General features: G+C 48.5%; 1 protein-coding gene across 1 annotated transcript in view; it reads right to left on the bottom strand.

Moving 5' to 3' along the window:
* Positions 1-11,617: 11,617 nt before the first annotated feature.
* Trim63 (tripartite motif containing 63) overlaps positions 11,618-19,552 on the bottom strand; it is a 14,312-nt gene continuing 6,377 nt past the window's right edge. Inside the window, exons 4-9 of the mRNA XM_031376930.1 lie at positions 19,079-19,174; positions 17,293-17,526; positions 15,967-15,989; positions 15,557-15,681; positions 13,517-13,588; positions 11,618-12,360 (exon numbers count right to left, since the gene is read on the bottom strand). Coding sequence (XP_031232790.1) covers positions 12,350-12,360; positions 13,517-13,588; positions 15,557-15,681; positions 15,967-15,989; positions 17,293-17,526; positions 19,079-19,174 — 561 coding nt within the window. The 3' untranslated portion in view covers positions 11,618-12,349. The remainder of the gene's footprint in view (positions 12,361-13,516; positions 13,589-15,556; positions 15,682-15,966; positions 15,990-17,292; positions 17,527-19,078; positions 19,175-19,552) is intronic.

The raw sequence follows: 19,552 nt of genomic DNA, 5'->3' as shown, positions 1-19,552 counted from the left end.
CCTTGCTGGGGCGGTACCCCACCATAGGGCTGTTGGAGTTACAGACCCACTTTGAAAGTTCTTCCTGCCTTGCACTCTCTGATTGCGATCTGGAGTGGCAGCTTTATCTCCACCTCTACAAAGAACAGTGTCCTGTCTTTTTAACCGATGCTATCTGGGGAGAACAGACGCACTGCAGGAGTCTGAATACCCCAGAAGCCCAGGAAATTCCTGAGAGATGATGTGGTACCTTCAAATGAGAAGACCACAGCCACATCTTCTTCTTCTTTCTTTTCTTTTCCTTCTTTCTTTCTTTCTTTCTTTCTTTCTTTCTTTCTTTCTTTCTTTTTTTCCCCCTTTCCAGCCTTTACTGGCTGTCCTGGAACTCATCATGCTCTGTAGACCAGGTTGGCCTGGAACTTAGAGATCCATCTGCTTCTGCCTCTCCAGTGTTGGGATTAAAGGCATGCGCCACTATACCAGCTTGCCCTATGTATTCTGAACAGTCTGTTTTGGGGAGATTGGGCTCTGAGATTCACCCTCCCCTCACACCCCCGTGCTGACTGCTGATAGGGATCTCCTTCCGGTTGATGATCTCCCTACTCAGTCACTCCATCTCCTAGATTCTTCGTGACCTCAGCTTGGAAAGTATAACTGGGGGTGTAGTTTGTTGATTGAGTGGTCATGCACAAAGCCTTGGAGCCCTATCTCCAGTGCCCGGTCGGGGAGAAGGGAGGACAGGCCATGCGTATCACTATGGCCGTGAGTAGCCCAGGCTAGAAATGAGACTGTAGACCTTGGAGAAGGACTGGTCTGGACAGGACAGGATTCGGGTAGCATGCAGCCTCAAGTTCCAGCCTCAGCTCCATATTAACCGGGGTGATGGCATATGCTTGTAGTCCCACCTCTGCAGAGATGGAGGGGGAAAAGGGGTCAGAAGTTGAAGGTTCTCTTTGGCTATGTAGCTACTTTCAGGCCAGCCTGAGGTACTTAAGATTTGTAGGCTCTGTCTCAAAAAACAAACAAACAAACAAACAAACAAACAGTAATGAAAAGAAACCCATACCAAATCCTCCCCATTAGAGAAGTGGGGAACAGAAGAAACAAGTATTTCTGGGTGCATAAGCCTGGAATTCAGCCGATGGGGGAGCAGGGACAGGAACTCTCCTCCCCTGGTGTGATGGTTTGTATATGCTCAGCCCAGGGAGTGGACCACTACTAGGAGGTGTGGCCCTGTTGGAGTAGGTGTGTCACTGTGGGCGTGGGCTTTAAGACTTCATCCTAGCTGCCTGGAAGTCGGTATTCTGCTAGCATCCTTCAGATGGAGATGGAGAACTCTCAGCTCCTCCTGTACCATGCCTGCCTGGATGCTGCCATGCTCTTGCCTGGATGATAATGGACTCTCTGAACCTGTAAGCCAGCCCCAATTAAATGCTGTCCTTATAAGAGCTGCCTTGGTCATGGTGTCTCGTCACAGCAGTAAAACCCTAAGAAAGACAGACACCTGGTCTGCCTGATCTAGGGCTGAGTACCTAGGTGGGCGCTTAACACCTGTGAGATTGAAACAAAAAGGAGAACCTGACAAGGTCACACGGGCCTGCAATCCAGGAATTCAGGAGCCTTGGGCAGAAGGCTAGCCTGGGCAATTTACAACCCAAAGTGAAAAAGGACTGGGGTGTGAGCTCGGTGGTAGAGGACCCCGACTAGGCACAAAGCCCTTAGTCCAATCCCTGGTCCTGTAAACATGAATTAGGTGACAGGCAGCAAGTGCTGTTCGGGGGAGTTCCTATAGGACAACCACAGATTACAGTCATCCCTTACTTAAGGTAGGAAGATTGGGACAGTGTGTGTTAGAGCACCCTTTGTCTCCTTGGTGTAAAACATATAAATTCTCAATGTTTTGGTTTTAGGTTTTTCAAGACAGGAGTTTCTTTGTGTAACAGACCTGGCTGTCCTGGAACTTGATTTGTAGACCAGACTGGCCTTGAACTCACAGAGATCGGCCTGCTTCTGCCTCCCAAGCACTGGAATCAAAGGTGTATATCACCATGTCCAGCTTAGCAGATTTGTCTTAAATCCATATTCCAATATGCATGTGATGTTATAATATATACACACATACATATATGTATATATAATCCATATTCTAACATGCATTGATATTATAGTATATGACACACAAATACACACACACACACATATATGTATATATATGTATATATATAAAATCTAGTTCGGCTTGGCTTGTTTGAGTTTGAGACAATCTCCCTATGTAACCAAGGCTGGTTTGAATTTGAGATCCCCCTGCCTCAGTATCCTGAGTAGTGGGATTATAAGATAATGTCATACCACCAACCTAATTCCTTTTGGTTCTTTGAGACTATCGAGCCAGCCCAGGCTGATCATGATCCTCCTTTCTTGCTCTCCCATCTGAAGCCACAGCTCTTCTAATCTAGGAGCTGATCATAAAAGAATCCTCTGGCCTGACCAATCAGAGTGGCCCTCCCCAGTATCTGGGATGAGGAAAATGAGCAGACAGGCTCCACTTGGTTTTGTCACCAGCTGTTAACACTGGGTCTCACTTTTCTAGTCCAATCAAATCCCTCAGGGTTGCAATTAAATTGTGTTTACATGAGGACATCTCCAATACACACATTCCCCCCCACCACACACACACATACACATACACAGGAACAGAGTTCCAGAAGCTTCAGATGGCAAACACAGGAAGGTTCCTGGAAGCTGCTGTGTCTCGAGAGGGCATAGAGCGACTCCACCCCTTCCTGTTCACCCTGCCCTCAGTCCTTTATCTGTTCCTTCCTGATATCTTTATAATGAACTAATATATGTCAAGTAAGCATTTCCCCCGGTTCTTAGCAAATTGATGATACTCTAGGAGGGAAGCCATGAGAAGATAAAACAACCTGGAGTTTGTATTTAGCATCAGAAGAGAAGGGGGACTGTCCTGAGGGCCTGGCACTGCAGGCAGATAGCAGCAGAGCTGAACTGGATTTGTGCACAACCTGCTGTGGTCCACTGCAAAATCGACTGCTTGCCTAGAGTGTGCATCTGGTGTCTGAAACCTGGCCTTGAGAGTTTAGCAGGGGAAACTATTTGAATTTAGCCTTTCCCTGTATCCTCAGAAAGAATTTGAATTGATTTGGAAGAGTTTGTGGTAAGGATGTAGCTCAGTAATAGGGTGGGGCTAGCATTTTTGGGTCCTTGGGTTCAACACACATGCCTAAACAAAAATTGCATTTAAAACTTCAACAAGGGGGTGAGAGAGATGGTTCAGTGGTTGAAAGCACTCACTGGTCTTCAAGAGGACTTCAAGCCAGGAGGTGGTGCTTCATGCTTTTAATCCCAGGGTTTGAGATACAGAGGCAAGCCAATCTGCAGCTCTAGTTCCAGGACAGCCAGGGCTACACAGAGAAACCCCATCTCAAACAACAAACAAAGAACGGGGCTTCAATTCTCAGCATCCACCAGGAGCATAAACCCCTCCTGCAGGTCCAGGGGCTCCAGTGTTCTCTTCTAACATCACTGGTGCCTGACACATATGCAGTCCATTTAAATAAAGGCAGCACAACCCATCTATGCACATGAGATAAGACAAGTACACCAGTACTTAGAAGACAGAGGCAGGGGATATTAGAAGTCAGCTTAGTCTACATAGATACTCCCTCAAAAATAAATAATAGATAAAAATAAGACTTCACGAGATGGGCAGCACTTGGCAGGTAAGGGCAAGAGAATTAGGAGACCAGGATATCAATTAGATAGTGAATTCAAGACTAGACCCCAGGTACAGGAAACAAAAGAGAAGCTGATTACGTTCTGTGCAGTAGTTTCCTTCTAGTTTAAAGCCTTGTGTCTTGAAGCTAATTCAGATGCAGGATGTTAATGGGGAGGTAAAATAAGAGTATATTTTAAGAGAGGATGCTTATCAATAGGTAAAACAACAGGATGGTCTGTAGGGAACACTCCTTAAGCTCAGGAAGTAAACAACTCAGTAGCCTCGGGAAGCTCCTGAAACTGAGCAGATTCTCTAGCCCCCCACCCCCTTCTTCCCCTAAGCATATCTAATCAGTGCCTCACTCCAGGGAAACACTTTCAGACAAAGTGATCTGCCCAAAAGAGTCAAAGTAGAAAGCTGGGCAGTGGCTGTCCATGCTTTTACTCCTGGTACTTTGGAGGTGGAGGCAAGCAGTTCTATAAGTTCGAGGCCAGCCTGGTCTACAGAACGAGTTCCAGGGCAGACAAGGCTATACAGAGAGACCCTGTTCTTTTTTTTTTTTTTAAATTTATTTATTTATTTCATGTATATGAGTGCACACTGTAGCTGTACAGATAGTTTTGAGCCTTCATCTGGTTGTTGGGAATTGATCTCTGCTCACTCCAGTCGACCCGGCTTGCCCAGTCCCTGCTCGCTCCGGCCCAAAGGTTTTTTTTTTGTTGTTTTTTTTTTGGGGGGTTTTTTTTTGAGAAATCCGCCTGCCTCTTCCTCCCAAAACCTGGGATTAAAGGCGTGTGCCACCACGCCCGGCTCAGCCCAAAGATTTATTTCTTATTATACATAAGTACACTGTAGCTGTCTTCAGACGCACCAGAAGAGGGTGTCAGATCTCATTATGGGTGATTGTGAGCCACCATGTAGTTGTTGTGATTTGAACTCAGGACCTTCAGAAGAGCAGTCGGTGCTCTTACCTGCTGAGCCATCTCACCAGCCTGAGAGGCCCTGTCTTGAAACACCCCTGCCCCCCAACCCCCAAAAAAGTCACACTGGAAGCAGAAGCCAGCTGAGCTTCCAGGAAGAAGCTTTTCCACCATAACTGCCTTGAAAGGACCGGCTCCAGCCTGCCGAGCTGACTGTGTTAGGATGGATGTTCCAGGTTTCCAACTTTTGACCTGTTGCCTGTGCTGAAGTGGGGTTTTCCTGATGCAGCTGTGTGAGTCATTGCTGTACCTGGAGGGAACCTCTCACCCACATTCCTGTAAGTAACCCGGATAAAGCTCCTTGGCTCACCAAGGTTCCCTATCTGGGACAAGTAAGTGCTTCTTCGTGTCTCCTCTTGACAAGAGACAAGATGAAGCCGGGGCTAATGCCTGCTTCTGCTTCTCTTGTCAGTAACATGGACAGATGTGTGGAAACAGGATGTTGTAGACCAGTTATGCTGCGATTTCAAGGTGGCCAAAGCCTCTGTCTTCATTTTTAAATTCTCCACTCTTTTTTTTTTTTCTTTTTTAAAGATTTTATTTATCAGCTGGGCAGGGGTGGCGCACGCCTTTAATCTCTTGGCACTTGGGAGGCAGAGGCAGGCAGATTTCTGAGTTTGAGGCCAGCCTGGTCTACAGAATGAGTTCCAGGACAGCCAGGGCTACACAGAGAAACCCTGTCTCGAAAAAATAAAAACAAAAACAACAACAAAAAAGATTTTATTTATCTTATTTACATGAGTAATAATGTGGCTGTCTTCAGACACACCATAAGAGGGTGTCAGATCCCATGACAGATGGTTGTGAGCCACCATGTGGTTCCTGGGAATTGAACTTGGGACCTCTGGAAGAGCAGTCAGTGTTCTTAACTGCTGAGCTATCTCTCCAGCCCTAAATTACCCACTCTTGAGACATAACTCTCCCTATACATTGCAGGCTAGCTTGAACTCTCCTTAATCCTCCTGCCTCAATCTCCCAAGTGCTGGAATCTAAGGTTACTATGCCCTGCTTCTTTCTTTCTGGCTTCTAAAGCCTTGAAAATCTCCTATGGGAGAATACTTGAGAATTAGACTCAGTTCAGCAGACGAAGATGGCGGTCACCAAGCCAGATGACCTGGTATCCACAGGATGGGAGGAGGAGACAGACTCCTTATCAGTTTTGCTCAGATCTTGCAGGTGTGCTGGGGCATGGGTCTCCCCTTCCCCCACATTAGTAAAGATAAATAAAATATCAAAAAGACTGAAAGGAAGCTAAGAGCTTTCAGCCGGAGCTGCCATCTTCCAGTCGTTTGACAAGGTGTCTCCCAGTAGGAGAGAGGGCAGGCGCCTGACCGCTGCTCACTGAGCTTAGACAACACGAGCTTAACTCCTTTGGCCTCATACGCATGATTTTACAAAAACAACCCTACCATAGACATCAAAGAAACAATTATGGATCAAAGTGGAACTCACCATAAATGTCGCCATGGCAAAGCTCTGTCACCCAGTTCTACTGGCACTGTAAACCAACAGGTTAAGGGGAAGATTCGGATGTGTATGCTAATGTGTATGCTGAGCGTGTATGCCAATGTCATGCTGGGCGTGGTCGGTGGGGACTCCCTGACTCGGGAAGGAAAGCAGAAGCCAAAGAAAAAGGTGCCTGGGTTCCAATGAAGCACCAGCAACCCCACCCAGAGACGTCGCATTGGGAGACCTAACAGACAGAAGCCCATTCCCTGTGAATTCATGGCTTGAGGCAGGGGAATTAAATAGAAGGCCTCAGTTATAAAAGTGTGTTTCTTTCTTTTTTTTTTTTTTTCTTTCTTTCGAGACAGGGTTTCTCTGTCTAGCCCTGGCTGTCCTGGACCTCACTCTGTACCCCAGGTTGGCCTTGAACTCAGAAATCCACCTGCCTCTGCCCCCCAAGTGCTGGGATTAAAGGTGTGCGCCACCACCGCCTGGCACTCATATTCTTTTTCTTAGCTTGACTTTAGTAAAGGAGTTATACACTACAATAATTAACTACATTTTACAACTGTGTAAGTATTGCAAACTGAAAAAAGAAGTTGCATATCAAAACCAAAAATTAGCCGAGGCATGGTGGCCACACGGGTCATTCTGGCATTTAAGAGACAGAGATAGTTGAAGACCAGCCTGGGCTATGTAAGGAAGCACTTTCTTTCTTCCTTTTTTTCTTTCTTTCTTTCTTTTATTTTACTTTACTTTTTTTTTTTTTTTTTTTTTTTTTTTTTTTTGAATTTTGAGACAGGGTTCCTCTGTGTAGCCCTGGCTGTCCTGGAACTCACTCTGTAGACCAGGCTGGCCTCGAACTCAGAAATCTGCCTGCCTCTGCCTCCCAAGTGCTGGGATTAAAGGCGTGCGCCACCACCGCCCGGCTTATTTTACTTTCAAAATGCCGTTAATCCCAACACTGACAAGAGGACCTCTGTGAGTTCAAGGCCAACCTGGTCTAAATAGCGCCAGGCAGTCAGGGCTACATAGTGACACCCTGCCTCAAAAAGGGGGAGGAGGTGGAAAGAACAAGGGCAGATCCCTGAATGGACCTCTGGTCTCCACTTGCACACATGCATACCACACTCACGTGTGCCCTCTGTAGGCACACAACACACACACACACACACACACACACACACACACATGAAAATAGAAAAACAACATTTGAAGCACAGTGTTGGGAGGACTCACTGAGCCCTAACCTGGCCGAGAGAAACTCTCTGTAATCCCCAAAGCAAGACAGGAAACCAGCTGGGCAAACTCCAACTCCGCATCTCCATGGCTGATGTCAAAGTGCTTTTCAGATCTCCAACTCCTTTTTCCGTCTTTGTTGATTGCATCAAACTTCTTTGTCAAATACAGGTGGGACAGCATGACCAGTGTGAGTTCCTTGGTAGGTGAATTCTAAATGGTGTCTCATGAACAGGGAAATTGGAAATCTGGGAGTTGCTGGGTTAAGTGTTTGACCTGCAGAAATATATATGGAGGCTCTAAGGTCTTTTTTTTTTTTTTTTTTTAAGCATCTCAGGAATCTCAGGTTTGTCCTCAAATTCAGTATGTTCTGAGTGTGATGGCACACAACCCAGCATCAGGAGGCAGAAGCAAGCAGATCTCTCAGTTCAAGGCAAGCCTGGTCTATATAGTGAGTTCCAGGACAGTCAACATTGAGAAGACAGAGCCATGCAGATCTCTGAGTGAAGGAGTTGGAGAACAGAAAGCTGGTGATAATGTAGTAGAACAAGGGGGCCATGTTCCAGCTCCAGCAAGCAGCAGGACTCAGCAGCTTCAGCCGTGCGGCTCTGTTTTTACACTCAAAACCAGAAGGGACTCCTGGGACTACTGATGCTGGTTAGCTGGAGCTAAATAGCAGTGATTAAGAAGAGACCAGCATCACTGAGATGAAATCTTTTGGGTAGTGTTTTCTGAGAGCACAAAGAAGCTGTGTTCCAGAGATAGCCAAGGTTGTACCTCCTGCTGCAGCAACTGTACTTGCTAATGTGTAAGTCCTAGGAGCCGGGCAGTGGTGGTGCACGCCTTTAATCCCAGCACTTGGGAGGCAGAGGCAGGTGGATTTCTGAGTTCAAGGCCAGCCTGGTCTACAGAGTGAGTTCCAGGACAGCCAGGGCTACACAGAGAAACCCTGTCTCCAAAAACCAAAAAAGAAAAGAGTCACCTAGGTGGTACTGGTTTTGAAGGCGTGAAGGGGTCATGGAGAGCAGCTGAGGCTTGGCACTGTGAGAGGCCATGGAAGGCCATTGGTGAAAGTGCAGCCTCAGTTCCAGTTAATTGCCCAAGACTGAAAGGGTCATGTAAAGAAGTTAAAGGTTGGCTGGGCAGTGATGGTGTGTGCCTTTAATCCCAGCTCTTGGAAGGCAGAGGCAGGTGGATTTCTGAGTTTGAGCCAGCCTTGTCCACAGAATGAGTTCTAGGATAGCCAGGACTATACAGAGAAACCCTGTCTCGGGGGGGGAAAAAAAAAGAACTTAGGGTTGGCACCATGGAGAGAGTCCATGAGAGGCTATTGGTAAAGCCTAGTTGCAATGGAAAACCCCAGTGTAATGAGATGCCAGTACCATAAGATGATCACCAGGAACAGCAGCAGCAGTGGAGTGGAGTCAACCAGAGTCTAGAGTACTACAGAGGGCAGAGCTGGAGATATGACCCAAGCACTTTGGAGGAGCCCAGAAGATCATGTGTGGATCCCAGAAACTGGAGCAAGAAGCTATAAAGGTGAAGTTGTCTTAGAGACTCCACGATGTTCAAGATGTCAGAGCCGTGGACTATCTGTTGAGGAAAGCTGCTAACAGGGAGTGGAACCAGACCAGGAGAAAGAAGTTTTATGGAGTCAACAAAGATCAAAAGGGAGTTGGAGATCTGAAGACCGCTTTGACTTCAGCCATGGAGATGCAGAGTTTGGAGTCTGCCCAGCTGGTTTCCTCCTGTCTTGCTTTGGGGATTATGTTAAGTGATTGGAAGAATCTCAGAAGAGACCTCGAACTTTTAACATTGCTGAGACTGCTATAGACTATGGGCACTTAAGAAGTTGGACTAAATGTATTTTGCATTATGCTATGTTTAGGTAGGTCCCCATAGACTCATGTGTTTGAACAAACCTATGGGGAACAGGGAATGTGGTGGTTGAGTATACCTAGCCCAGGGCGTGGCACTATTAGGAGGTGTGGCCCTGTTGGAGTAGATGTATCACTGTGGGTGTGGGCTTTAAGACCCTCATCCTAGCTGCCTGGAAGTCAGTATTCTGCTAGCAGCCTTCAGATGAAGATGTAGAACTCTCAACTCCTCCTGCACCACGTCTGCCTGGATGCTGCCATGTTCCTACCTTGATGATAATGGACTGAACCTCTGGACTTATAAGCCAGCCCCAATTAAATGTTGTCCTTATAAGAGTTGCTTTGGCCGGGCGGTGGTGGCGCACACCTTTAAACCCAGCACTTGGGAGGCAGCTGACAGGCGAATTTCTGAGTTCGAAGCCAGCCTGGTCTACAGAGAATTCCAGGACAGCCAGGGCTACACAGAAAAACCCTGTCTCGAAAAAAACCAAAAAAAAAAAAAAAAAGTTGCTTTGATCATGGTGTCTGCTCCCAGCAGTAAAACTCTAGCTAGCTACATACATACATACATACATACATACATACATACATACATAGGAAGACAAATTGATTCTGTAGTCCAGACAGGCCTTGAACTCCTGACCCCCCTGCTCCTAGCCCAAAAGTGCTGGGATCACAGGCTTTGTCACCTCACTTGGTCTGTCAAACCTCCGACCTCATGAATCTTACGCAGACACTCCATTAAACGAGCTACATTCCCTAGCCTTGTTACATCAAAGCTACATCTTGCCATGCATCCCTATCTGGCCTGACACTTACCATGAACCCAGCATGGTCTCAGACTCATGGCCATCCTGTGGCAAAGCCTCCTGGGGGCTGAGACGACAGGTGTACACTCCATCCAGCTTTGTCAGCTTTCATTTTATAAGACAGGGTCTCACACTGTCCTCAGACGTGCTGCGTAGCTGAGGGTGGCCTTGGCTGTGAGCTCTTCCTGCCTCCATCTCAGAAATGAGAGGGATTACAGGTGTGTACCACCAAGCCAGCTTCACCAGCTCTCAGCTTTCTAACTTTTTAATTTTATTTTATTTTGAGACAGGGTCTGCTTACCTAGTCTGGCTATCCTTGAACTGGGACTCAAGCTGGCCTTGAACTTACAGAGATCAGCCTGTCTCTGCCTCCAGGTGCTGGAATTCAAGGCATGAGCTACCATACCAGGCTCTTGAGCTCACCAGCTTTCTTTCAGTAGGCTGTCCGCCGCCCCCCCCCCCCCCGCCCCGTGTTTGTGTTGCTTCTGTGTTCTGCTTGCCTGTAGGTGAGCTGACTCTCCACTGCTCTCTGAGATGACACAAGGGGTATTGGTTCATTGCCTCTCCTTCCTGCCCTGGGCCTCGTCTTTTGCCCCTTTGAGAACCTGACACTGCTGTGCCTTGTACGATAGCCTCATCCCAGGAACTAATGGTTGTCTTGTCCTTCCATGGAAGAAGTCTGGGCTTCACTGTGATCTTCCTTCAGTCTGTTGCCCATAGACAGCAGCAGTTCCAGATCAGCTCCAGAGTTTCCGTGAAACTCTGGCTCTTCCTCCCACCTCCAAACTAAGTGGGAGCATCACCAAGTATAACTACACGGGAGAGCCCTCTCACTGCTCAGGGAAAGACTCCAGGGAGCAAGGGATGCCTCCCCCCCCCCCCCCCCAAAAATGCTCAAGGAGGCAGCTGGGACTCTGAGAAGTGGGAGATAGGGAGAAGCTGGCAGATAAGCTCCTGCTTCTCCCCACTCCCCTCCCCCCGAGGAACTATTTCAGTCAAGCCATGTCTTTCCCCACTCACTAGAAACACCTCACACCACTGAGTCAGGTTGGGCCGCTAAGCAGTGGCCAGCTCAGTCACAGAACACCTGCACACATTTGCTCGCTCCTCTCCTGCCTCGGTTCCATCCTTCTTTGCTATCTGCCTTGGGATGGGACCTCTGGATAAAACCCCTGAACAGCCAGGGGCAGGTCTTTGGGAGAAAGGGAACCTGTTTTGTGAGGCTCGTGGTGGCTCACATGGTGCTCACGTTGGGAAGTGTGGGCTATGAAATCCTAGCCTTGGCTAGCCATCTATCAGGCTTTCTGCTTATTGACTGGCTGTCTCTGTAGACAGAGATCGGCCTGTCTCTACCTCTCAAGTGCTGGGACTAAAGGTTGACGGATACTGGGACCTCCTTTAGATCAGAGTAGAGCGCTCATCTGGTGCTTTCTTGACCCTCAGTTCCACTACTAGCAACACACACACACTCACACACACTCTCACATACACTCACACTCACATATACTCACATACACTCACACACATTCAGGCTGAATGAAATCACACTTCTTTCGTAGTTACAGGAAAAGAGCGCTGTGACTTTATTTTTTATTCTTTTTCATTTTTATTTTTGAGACAGAGTCTCTCTATGTAGCCCTGACTGGTCTGGAACTCTCCATGTAGACCAGGCCGGCCTCGAACTCATAGAGATCCAACTGCCTCTGCCTCCAGAGTGCTGGCGTCAAAGGGGGTATGCCCCAATGCCCAGCCCCTTGTGCATTTATTAAAACAACATATAACACAGATTCAGTCCTATCCCCATGTTTGGGGGTAGGCACTGGAATACAGTACATTGCCCCTCTCCAGGCCTCAGAGCGAGACCCAGCCCTCCCACCAAGGAAAGGAAGTGGGCATCTCTATTGTCTTGGCTTCCTTCCCGCTTTGTGACATTCGCCAGTCACACAATGACCGGGTGTGATCGTACAAAAGTTCTCGTACAAAAAGCACCAAATTGGCATACATATACAAGTATATACAAAAATCACATTTTAAAAACATACAAAATATTTCATTTTGCACCAACGTAGAAAAGTGTCCTGTGACGTTTTGGATACATTTCCAATCGTGTTTCAGCAGCTGCTGGACACAATGGTGGGGGGTCCTACGCTAGTCCCTGCTCTCTGAGCAGAGAAGACACACTTCCCTACTTGCCCCCCAAGGAGCCCCAACCCCCTCCCGAGATGGGCCTGCCCCCACCTCCCCTCTCTCTGCATCCAGAGCGTGTCTCACTCATCCAGTTCCTCATTGGTGTCCTGAAAGAGAAAATCAGACACAGGCTTATGGTGAGACACAGACCCAAGAGGACCCAGGGCTTCCTGAGGTGTGATGACAAGCCAAATAAAGCCAAATAAATCTCCACATCTCCAGCCTGGTCAGAATCCAACGGGCTGCAGATGCCCTGCAGCAGTGCTTCCCAACCTTCCCAGTGCTGTGACCCTGTAGTACAGTTCCTCCTGTTGCAGTGATCCTTAACTATAAAATTATTTTCAGTGTGACTTCATCACTGTGATTTTGCTACTGTTCTGAATTATAATGTAAATCTCTGTTTTCCAATGGCCTTAGGTGACCCCTGTGAAAGAGTCATTCCACCCCTGCCCCACCCACCACTCAAAGGGGTTGCAACCCACAGGCTGAGAGCCCACGGGCTGAGAGCCGCTGCCTTAGACTCTTTGGAACTAGTTGCTTTAGCTGGGTTGGAATTTGGCTCAGTAACTAGGGTTGAACACTAATCAGGGGTAAGTAAGGGTGCATGCCTTTGACCCCAGCTCTAAGAGGCCAGCCTGGCCTCCCTAGTGAGTTCCTGGCAAACCTTGGGTACATTAAAGGAGGGGGGTAGGGGAGGAGGAGGAGGGAGGAAAGAAAGGAAGAGAGGGGAGGAGGAGGAGAGGAGGAAGGAAGAGGAAGAGGAGGATGTGGTAGCAGTGGTGGTAGTGATGGTGATGGAGCAGGAGGTAGATGAGGAAGGGGAGGGGGAGGGGAGAAAGCGGCAGCAGCAACTGGGAGATGGCTTGGTGGGTGGGTTCCTACATAAACCAGAGGGCAGAGTTCAGATCCCCAGCACTCAAAGAAGTGCTAGGTGACCATGGTGGCCCCTGTGATTCCAGAGCTCAGAGGATAGGAAACAGGATCCCTGCCTGAGCCACCTGGCTAGCTAGACTAGCAAATCCATGAACTCTGGGTTCTATTAAGAGACCCTGCCTCTTGAATCCAGAGGAGAGTGATCTAAAAGATCCTTGATGGCAGCCTTGGGCCCCTGCATGGGTGAGCATGCCTGAGCACACAAGTGTGCAGACATGCGTATATGCAACAAAAGAGGAGAGCCGAGATAATAATAGACACTAGGCACACACCCTGGCAATGTGTAGCCTGGCATTTCTATCAGGGAAGGCACAAGGGCAGAGCTCCTACCTTCTTTATCTTCTGTGGACACGCCCTCTTCCCCATCAGCCTCCTCTTCAGTAAACTCCTCCTCATCCTCATCTGCCGTGAGACCAACCGTGTTAAGATGGGGCTGGCTTCTCACAGCAGCTCTTAGAAGACTGGCCTAGAGGGGACATCTGTCCCTGCTTCTGGGCCCAACTGAGCCTTTAAAGGCAGAAGGGACCTGGAAGGTGGGACTCAAGCTCACAGAATCCGGCCTCCATATCCCTTGCCTCCTCTTTCCAGACCATAGTCCTTTTGCTCCAGGACACTAGCATCCTTCATCACTGGCCTGTCTGTGGTCTCAGGGCACACTTAGGGCTCTGTGCATCTCAGCCGAACAGACACATCACAAACAGGAGGCAGGGCAAACATTTCCTTTTCTTAGGGATCAGAGTCCTTGGCTGAAAGGAATTTGCTCAGCCTTTGAAGTCTGCTGGCTCTGCATCTCCTTGTTTGCCTGATTCCTCAGTCCACAGAGAGGCAGTCTTAGTGTGACCGGGGTGGGGGGTGGGGTTTCTGTTCAGGAGAGTGGGACAGTCTCTTGTCCCCATCCCATCCCCCCACCTCACCCCCACAACCTGGATTCTTACTTTCTCATCCTGGGGTGTGACCTTCAAACCTTCCTAACAGGACCCTGCGCCTACCCCTTCCCCACACCTTTCCAGGCGTCAGGGAATTGCAGAGTCAACACTTCTCAAGCCCATCTACAAATCAGAACGCCTACCATGGCTTTAATTTGGAAACTCAGAACTCAGGAAACTGAGGTGGGAGATTAGCCACAAATTCAAGGATAGTCTGAGCTACATAGTGACACTCTGTCTCAAGAAACAAAGAAAGAAAGAAAAAAGCAAAACAAAATTGTCAAGTAAAACCTCCAGCTAAACACCCAGGAGCCATGCATAATCTCAATAATGCAGCGGGCCTGTTTAATTTAAAACCATAACTACTGCTCATGAATGAGAATGAGAATGACTATGGGCAGGTCCCATGGTGTCTTCGCACTGTCTCAGATGTCCTCAGATATAGTCTTGTAAGCCAAGTGGCCCCAGGTGAGGTCGGCACCAACTACTTACTAGTCGCGTGGCCTTGAACAAGGGATTGCTCTGTCGAAACTCAGTTTCCTAAGCTACAAATTGATGCGCTAACAGAGCCGCATCCTAGAGCTATACTAAGTGATGGAATTTACGTCTTTACAACAGCTTGTCAGTGCTCAGAGCATGGAAAGTCTCTGGATGTAGTGGTACATGCCTTTACTGCCTGCACTCCGGAGACAGAGCCCATCAGATCCCTGTGAATTTGAGGCCAGTTTGGTCTTCATGAATGGGCTCAAGAAATGCTGTTGGTATGCTCTCCCTGTTAGGGGTGGGGTGGGGTGGATAGTGCAAGCCTTCAACATGTACGTTCACACAGTACAACCTGTCTTGAACATCCTTTTGACTGTGTAGCCTAGGCCAACCTCCAGCTCACCATCTTCCTGCCTGAACTTTCCAGGTGCTAAATAAAAGACTCCAAGCCCTGGGTTCAATCACCAGTAATGGATCTCCCCAAATCCAACCAAAGCAGGCGGCCACAAAGTTGGGGTGGGGGGGCAGGAAGAGGGTGCCAAAGGTCATAACATACAAATGGCAGGATTTGAAGTCAGATATGTCTAATGCCAGATGTCATGAACTTTGGATCCACATATAATTTATTTAGTAACAATTATATACCAGGCACTGTGCTAAGCCCTGGAATCATCACGAAGTTGACTGTGGAGCCAGGTGTGGTGGGCACATGCCTTTTGTCTCAGCACCCGGGAAGCAGAGACAGGCAGATAGATCTCTGTGTGTTCCAGGCCAGCTTGGTCTACTTAGAGAATTCTAAGACAGCCAGGGCTCCATAGAGAGATCCTGTCAAGACTTTCTGTGTAAATTTGACTTTTTTTTTTTTTTAACGAATCTGCTTCCCCTCAGAGCTCAAGAGGAACGCTGCCTTTCGAATATCAAACGCGTACAAGCAAGCAGCCTTATCGCGTCCTTTACCTACCTGTCCCAAAGTCGATGGCCCTCAAGGCCTCCGCTATGTGTTCTAAGTCCAGAGTAAAGTAGTCCATGTTTTCAAAGCCTTGCTCTGTCTTTCCCAGCTGGCAGCCCTTGGAAGCTTCTACAATGCTGTGAGAGGAGAGAGGCAGGGGGAGATCTCAGGCTCCATACAGGGAGGGGCAGCTAAGCCTTGGCTCTATGCGGGTCCATCCCTCAAGTGAGGGGATGAAGAGGCAGAGAGCATTTCTTCTTTGAGGTCAAGCAGAGTGGATGAGCTAAGAAAGTAAGGGACATGATCAGGGGAGAGGGGTGAGCCCCAGTCCCCGAAGAACTAATGCACAAGGTCCTACTGGGCAGGTGTCAGAAGCCCTGGGGGACACTAGGGACATGGGACACACTCCTGGAAACACTGACCTCTTGATGAGCTGCTTGGCACTCTGTGGAGAGAAAGAACAGAGGTTAACACTGAAACACCCGAGGATAGACTCCAGGTACCATTCCATGGTACAGGCGTAACTCGATTCCTGGCCTGTTGGACAGAACTCGGACGCTTTCTCTCTGTCCCTGGTTAGTACAGATCTTGGCCAGCATGCACCCCTGTGTGCTTCCACTGTCCTGGCAGGAAGCCAGGGTTCTCTGACCAAGCACTCACAATGTCTGAAGTCTCCTGGATGAGAGTCCAACCAAACTTCCTTTTCAGACCATGGGCCATGGACAAAGCCCATACGAACTTGCAGGCACGTGGTCTGGGTATTGTAGTTTTTTTGTGTGTTTTTAAATTTTTCTTTATAGGTATGTATGTATGTATGTATGTATGTATGTTGCAGCCCTTAGAGGCCAGAAAAGGGTGTCAGATTCCCCTGCAATTAGAATTATAGGCATTTTTAAGCTGCCAGACAAGGGTACTGGGAACCTAACTCAAGACCTTTGAAAGAATAGTAAACACTCTTGACCCTGAGCAATCTCTCCAGCCCCTCTGGGTTTTGTTGATATTGTTTGTAAAAGATCTATTTTTGGCACACACCTTTAATCCCAGCACTGAGGAGGCAGAGGCAGGCGGATTTCTGAGTTTGAAGCCAGCCTGGTCTACAGAGTGAGTTCCAGGACAGCCAGGGCTACACAGAGAAAAACCCTGTCTCGAAAAACCAAAAAAAGAAAAGATCTGTTTTTGTTTTAAGTGTATGTGCGAGTGCCTGCATGTATGTGCGTGCACCACACATGTGCCTGGTGCTCTTGGAAGTCCGACACGGACAGGGTGCCTTGGAACTGGAGATAGAGATGTCTGTAAGCCACTATGTGGGTGCTGGGAACTGGACCCAGGTCCTTTGCAAGAACAAAACCAAAATGTTATTTTTCTTTCTTTGGTTGGTTGTTTTTTGTTTGATTGTTTGTGTTTTGTTTTGAGACAAGTTCTCTCTGTTATGCAGATTTGGATGTCCTGGAATTTACTCTGTAGACCAGGCTAGCCTCAAAGTCACAGAGATCTATCTGCCTGTCTCTATCTCCCCAGTGCTGGAATCAAAAGCATTTGACATGGGCTGGAGAGATGGCTCAGAGGTTAGGAGCACTGACTGCTCTTCCAGAGGTCCTGAGTTCAATTCCCAGCAACCACATGGTGGCTCACAACCACCCATAATGAGATCTGATGCCCTCTTCTGGTGTGTCTAAAGGCAGCTACAGTGTACTTACATATAATAATAAATAAATCCAATTTACCCAAACCCTTCAGACTGCACTCACCAGGAGGAAGGTGGCCCCTCCGGGCTCATCCAGGGACTGGATGGCTGTCTCCACTAGCTTGGTGGACTTTTCCAGCTGCTCTCGGTACTGGAGGATCAGGGCCTCGATGAAGCCCAGCTTCTCCTCCTGCTCCTGTGTGATCCGCTGCAGCAGCTCGCTCTTCTTCTCGTCCAGGATGGCGTAGAGGGCATCAAACTTGTGGCTCAGCTCCTCCTTCACCTGGTGGCTGTTTTCCTGAGGACAGAAATCCCACAGTCACATCCCATGGAGTCCCAACCCACTTTCTGAGACAGAAGGGCCCCAGGAACTATCTGCAGCACGAAGAGTCTCCATCACACAGGGAGCAAAGCTGTTCCCCTCCGCTCCACAGCTCAGCCCACTCGCAGTTATGATGTGCCCCTCCCCCAGCTCACACCTTGTCTTACCAGCTCCAACTCTCCTCAGGAGACCAGATTTTTTTTTTTCTTTCCTCTCTCTCTCTCTCTCTCTCTCTTTTTCCCTTGAGACAGGTTCTTATTGTGTAGCCCTGGCTGGCCTCAGACTCACAGGGATCCACCTGCTTCTTCTTCCTGAGTTGTATTAGAGTTGTGTGCTTCTACATCCAGGAAGAACAGAATTTTGAATACTCTTCCAGGAATAGGAAAGGTTCCTTCTTTCTTTTTCTTTTCTGTTCTCTTCTTCCTCTCCTCTCGTTTTTGTTTGTTTTTGAGACAGTCTCATGTATCCCAGGCTGGCCTCAAACTCATTATGTGTAGGAAAGCGACCTTGAACTTCTCTGATTCTCTTGCATCCACCTCCCAAATGCTGACATTACAGATGTGCCATCACATCTGGCTGGGAAAGCTACCTCTGCCTTCTGCAGTCTGTAGAACCAGCAACCTGCCAAAGTTCAGTAGACATGCAAATTTCCAGCCAGGTACGTGATACCTGTAATCTTAGCCCTTGGCAGCTAGAGGCAGGAGGGTCAGAAATTCAAGGCCAATCTAGGCTACACGGTAAATGCAAGGTTGTTCTGCTCTACATAAAAATCAGGTCTGCCAGGTAGTTGTGCACACCTTTAGTCCCAGCACTCTGGAGGCAGAAGCAGGTGGATCTCTGATTTCAGACTACAGAGGGAGTTCTAGAACAGCCAGGGCTACACAAAGAAATGCTGTCCCCAAAACCAACCAACCAAACAAACAAACCAAAGGGAGAAGGGGACTGGAGAGATGGCTCAGTGGTTAAGACCACTGGCTGCTCTTCCAGAAGACCCTGGTTCAATTCCTGGCACCTATGTGGTGGCTCACAACCATCTTGAACTCCATTTGTAGGGGATCCGACTCCCTCTTCTGGCCTCCTCTGGCACTGCACACATTTGGTACACAGACATATGTGCAGGCAAAACACCCATACATATAAAAAATAAAATGTAAGCAAGGAAGAAGTGCAGAATCCTGCATCATTCCAGAGCCCCTGAGTTTCCACAGTGCGCAGTCAAGTGTGGGCTTTAAGGCCCAGGGGTCTTGTTCTACAGCAAAAGGATTAACACTGGAAACATTCAGGGAGTTATTGGTAAGTCTCTGCAGTCAGGGAACAATGGGGTCTGTCTTGTTCTTCAGCAGGGTCAGACACAGCTGCTGTGTTCACTGGGGGAATGGAGAAATGACTGTGTCCCTTCCTGCCATTTTTATCACGCACCCAAGACTCCAAACCCCAAACTGCACTCGTAGCTCAAGCCTTCCCCAGAGAGCCGCTACATTGCAGGCTCGAACTCCTCACGGCTGACAGGGCAGCTCTGCGCCCTCACCTTGGTCACTCGGCAGGAGTCCTCCAGCTGAGAGATGATCGTCTGCACTCGGTCGTTCCCCGCCACCAACATGGAGATGCAGTTGCTCAGCTCAGTCTGGATGGCAGGGGAGGGGAGAGGGGAGAGACAGAAATAGACTCAGAGCCTACTGCTCCTCCAGCGGGATAGCACCATGGTGTTCGTGCTCCCTGTCTCTGACAGAGTCACCAACAGGGTTGCTATCCCTCCTTCTGGGATGCAGCTCAGGTCTATAGCAGAGACGACCACAGATGTCCATCTCTGGACAGATGAGGCCCAGAGAGGGGAACTGAGCAACTCAAAACGCACAGCAAGGCTTTGGCAAAGGAAAACTACTTTCTTCCTTTCTTACTTTCTTTTCCTTTTTCCTCTCTCTCTCCCTCTCTCTCTCCCTTCCTCGTCCTCCTCGTCCTCCTCCTCCTCCTCCTCCTCGTCCTCCTCCTCGTCCTCCTCGTC

This window comes from Mastomys coucha, unplaced genomic scaffold (genome assembly GCF_008632895.1).
Source record: "Mastomys coucha isolate ucsf_1 unplaced genomic scaffold, UCSF_Mcou_1 pScaffold18, whole genome shotgun sequence".
Classification (NCBI taxonomy): domain Eukaryota; kingdom Metazoa; phylum Chordata; class Mammalia; order Rodentia; family Muridae; genus Mastomys; species Mastomys coucha.
The sequence above is the reverse complement of the archived record's forward strand: the minus strand, read 5'-3'. Positions and strand labels throughout refer to the sequence as shown.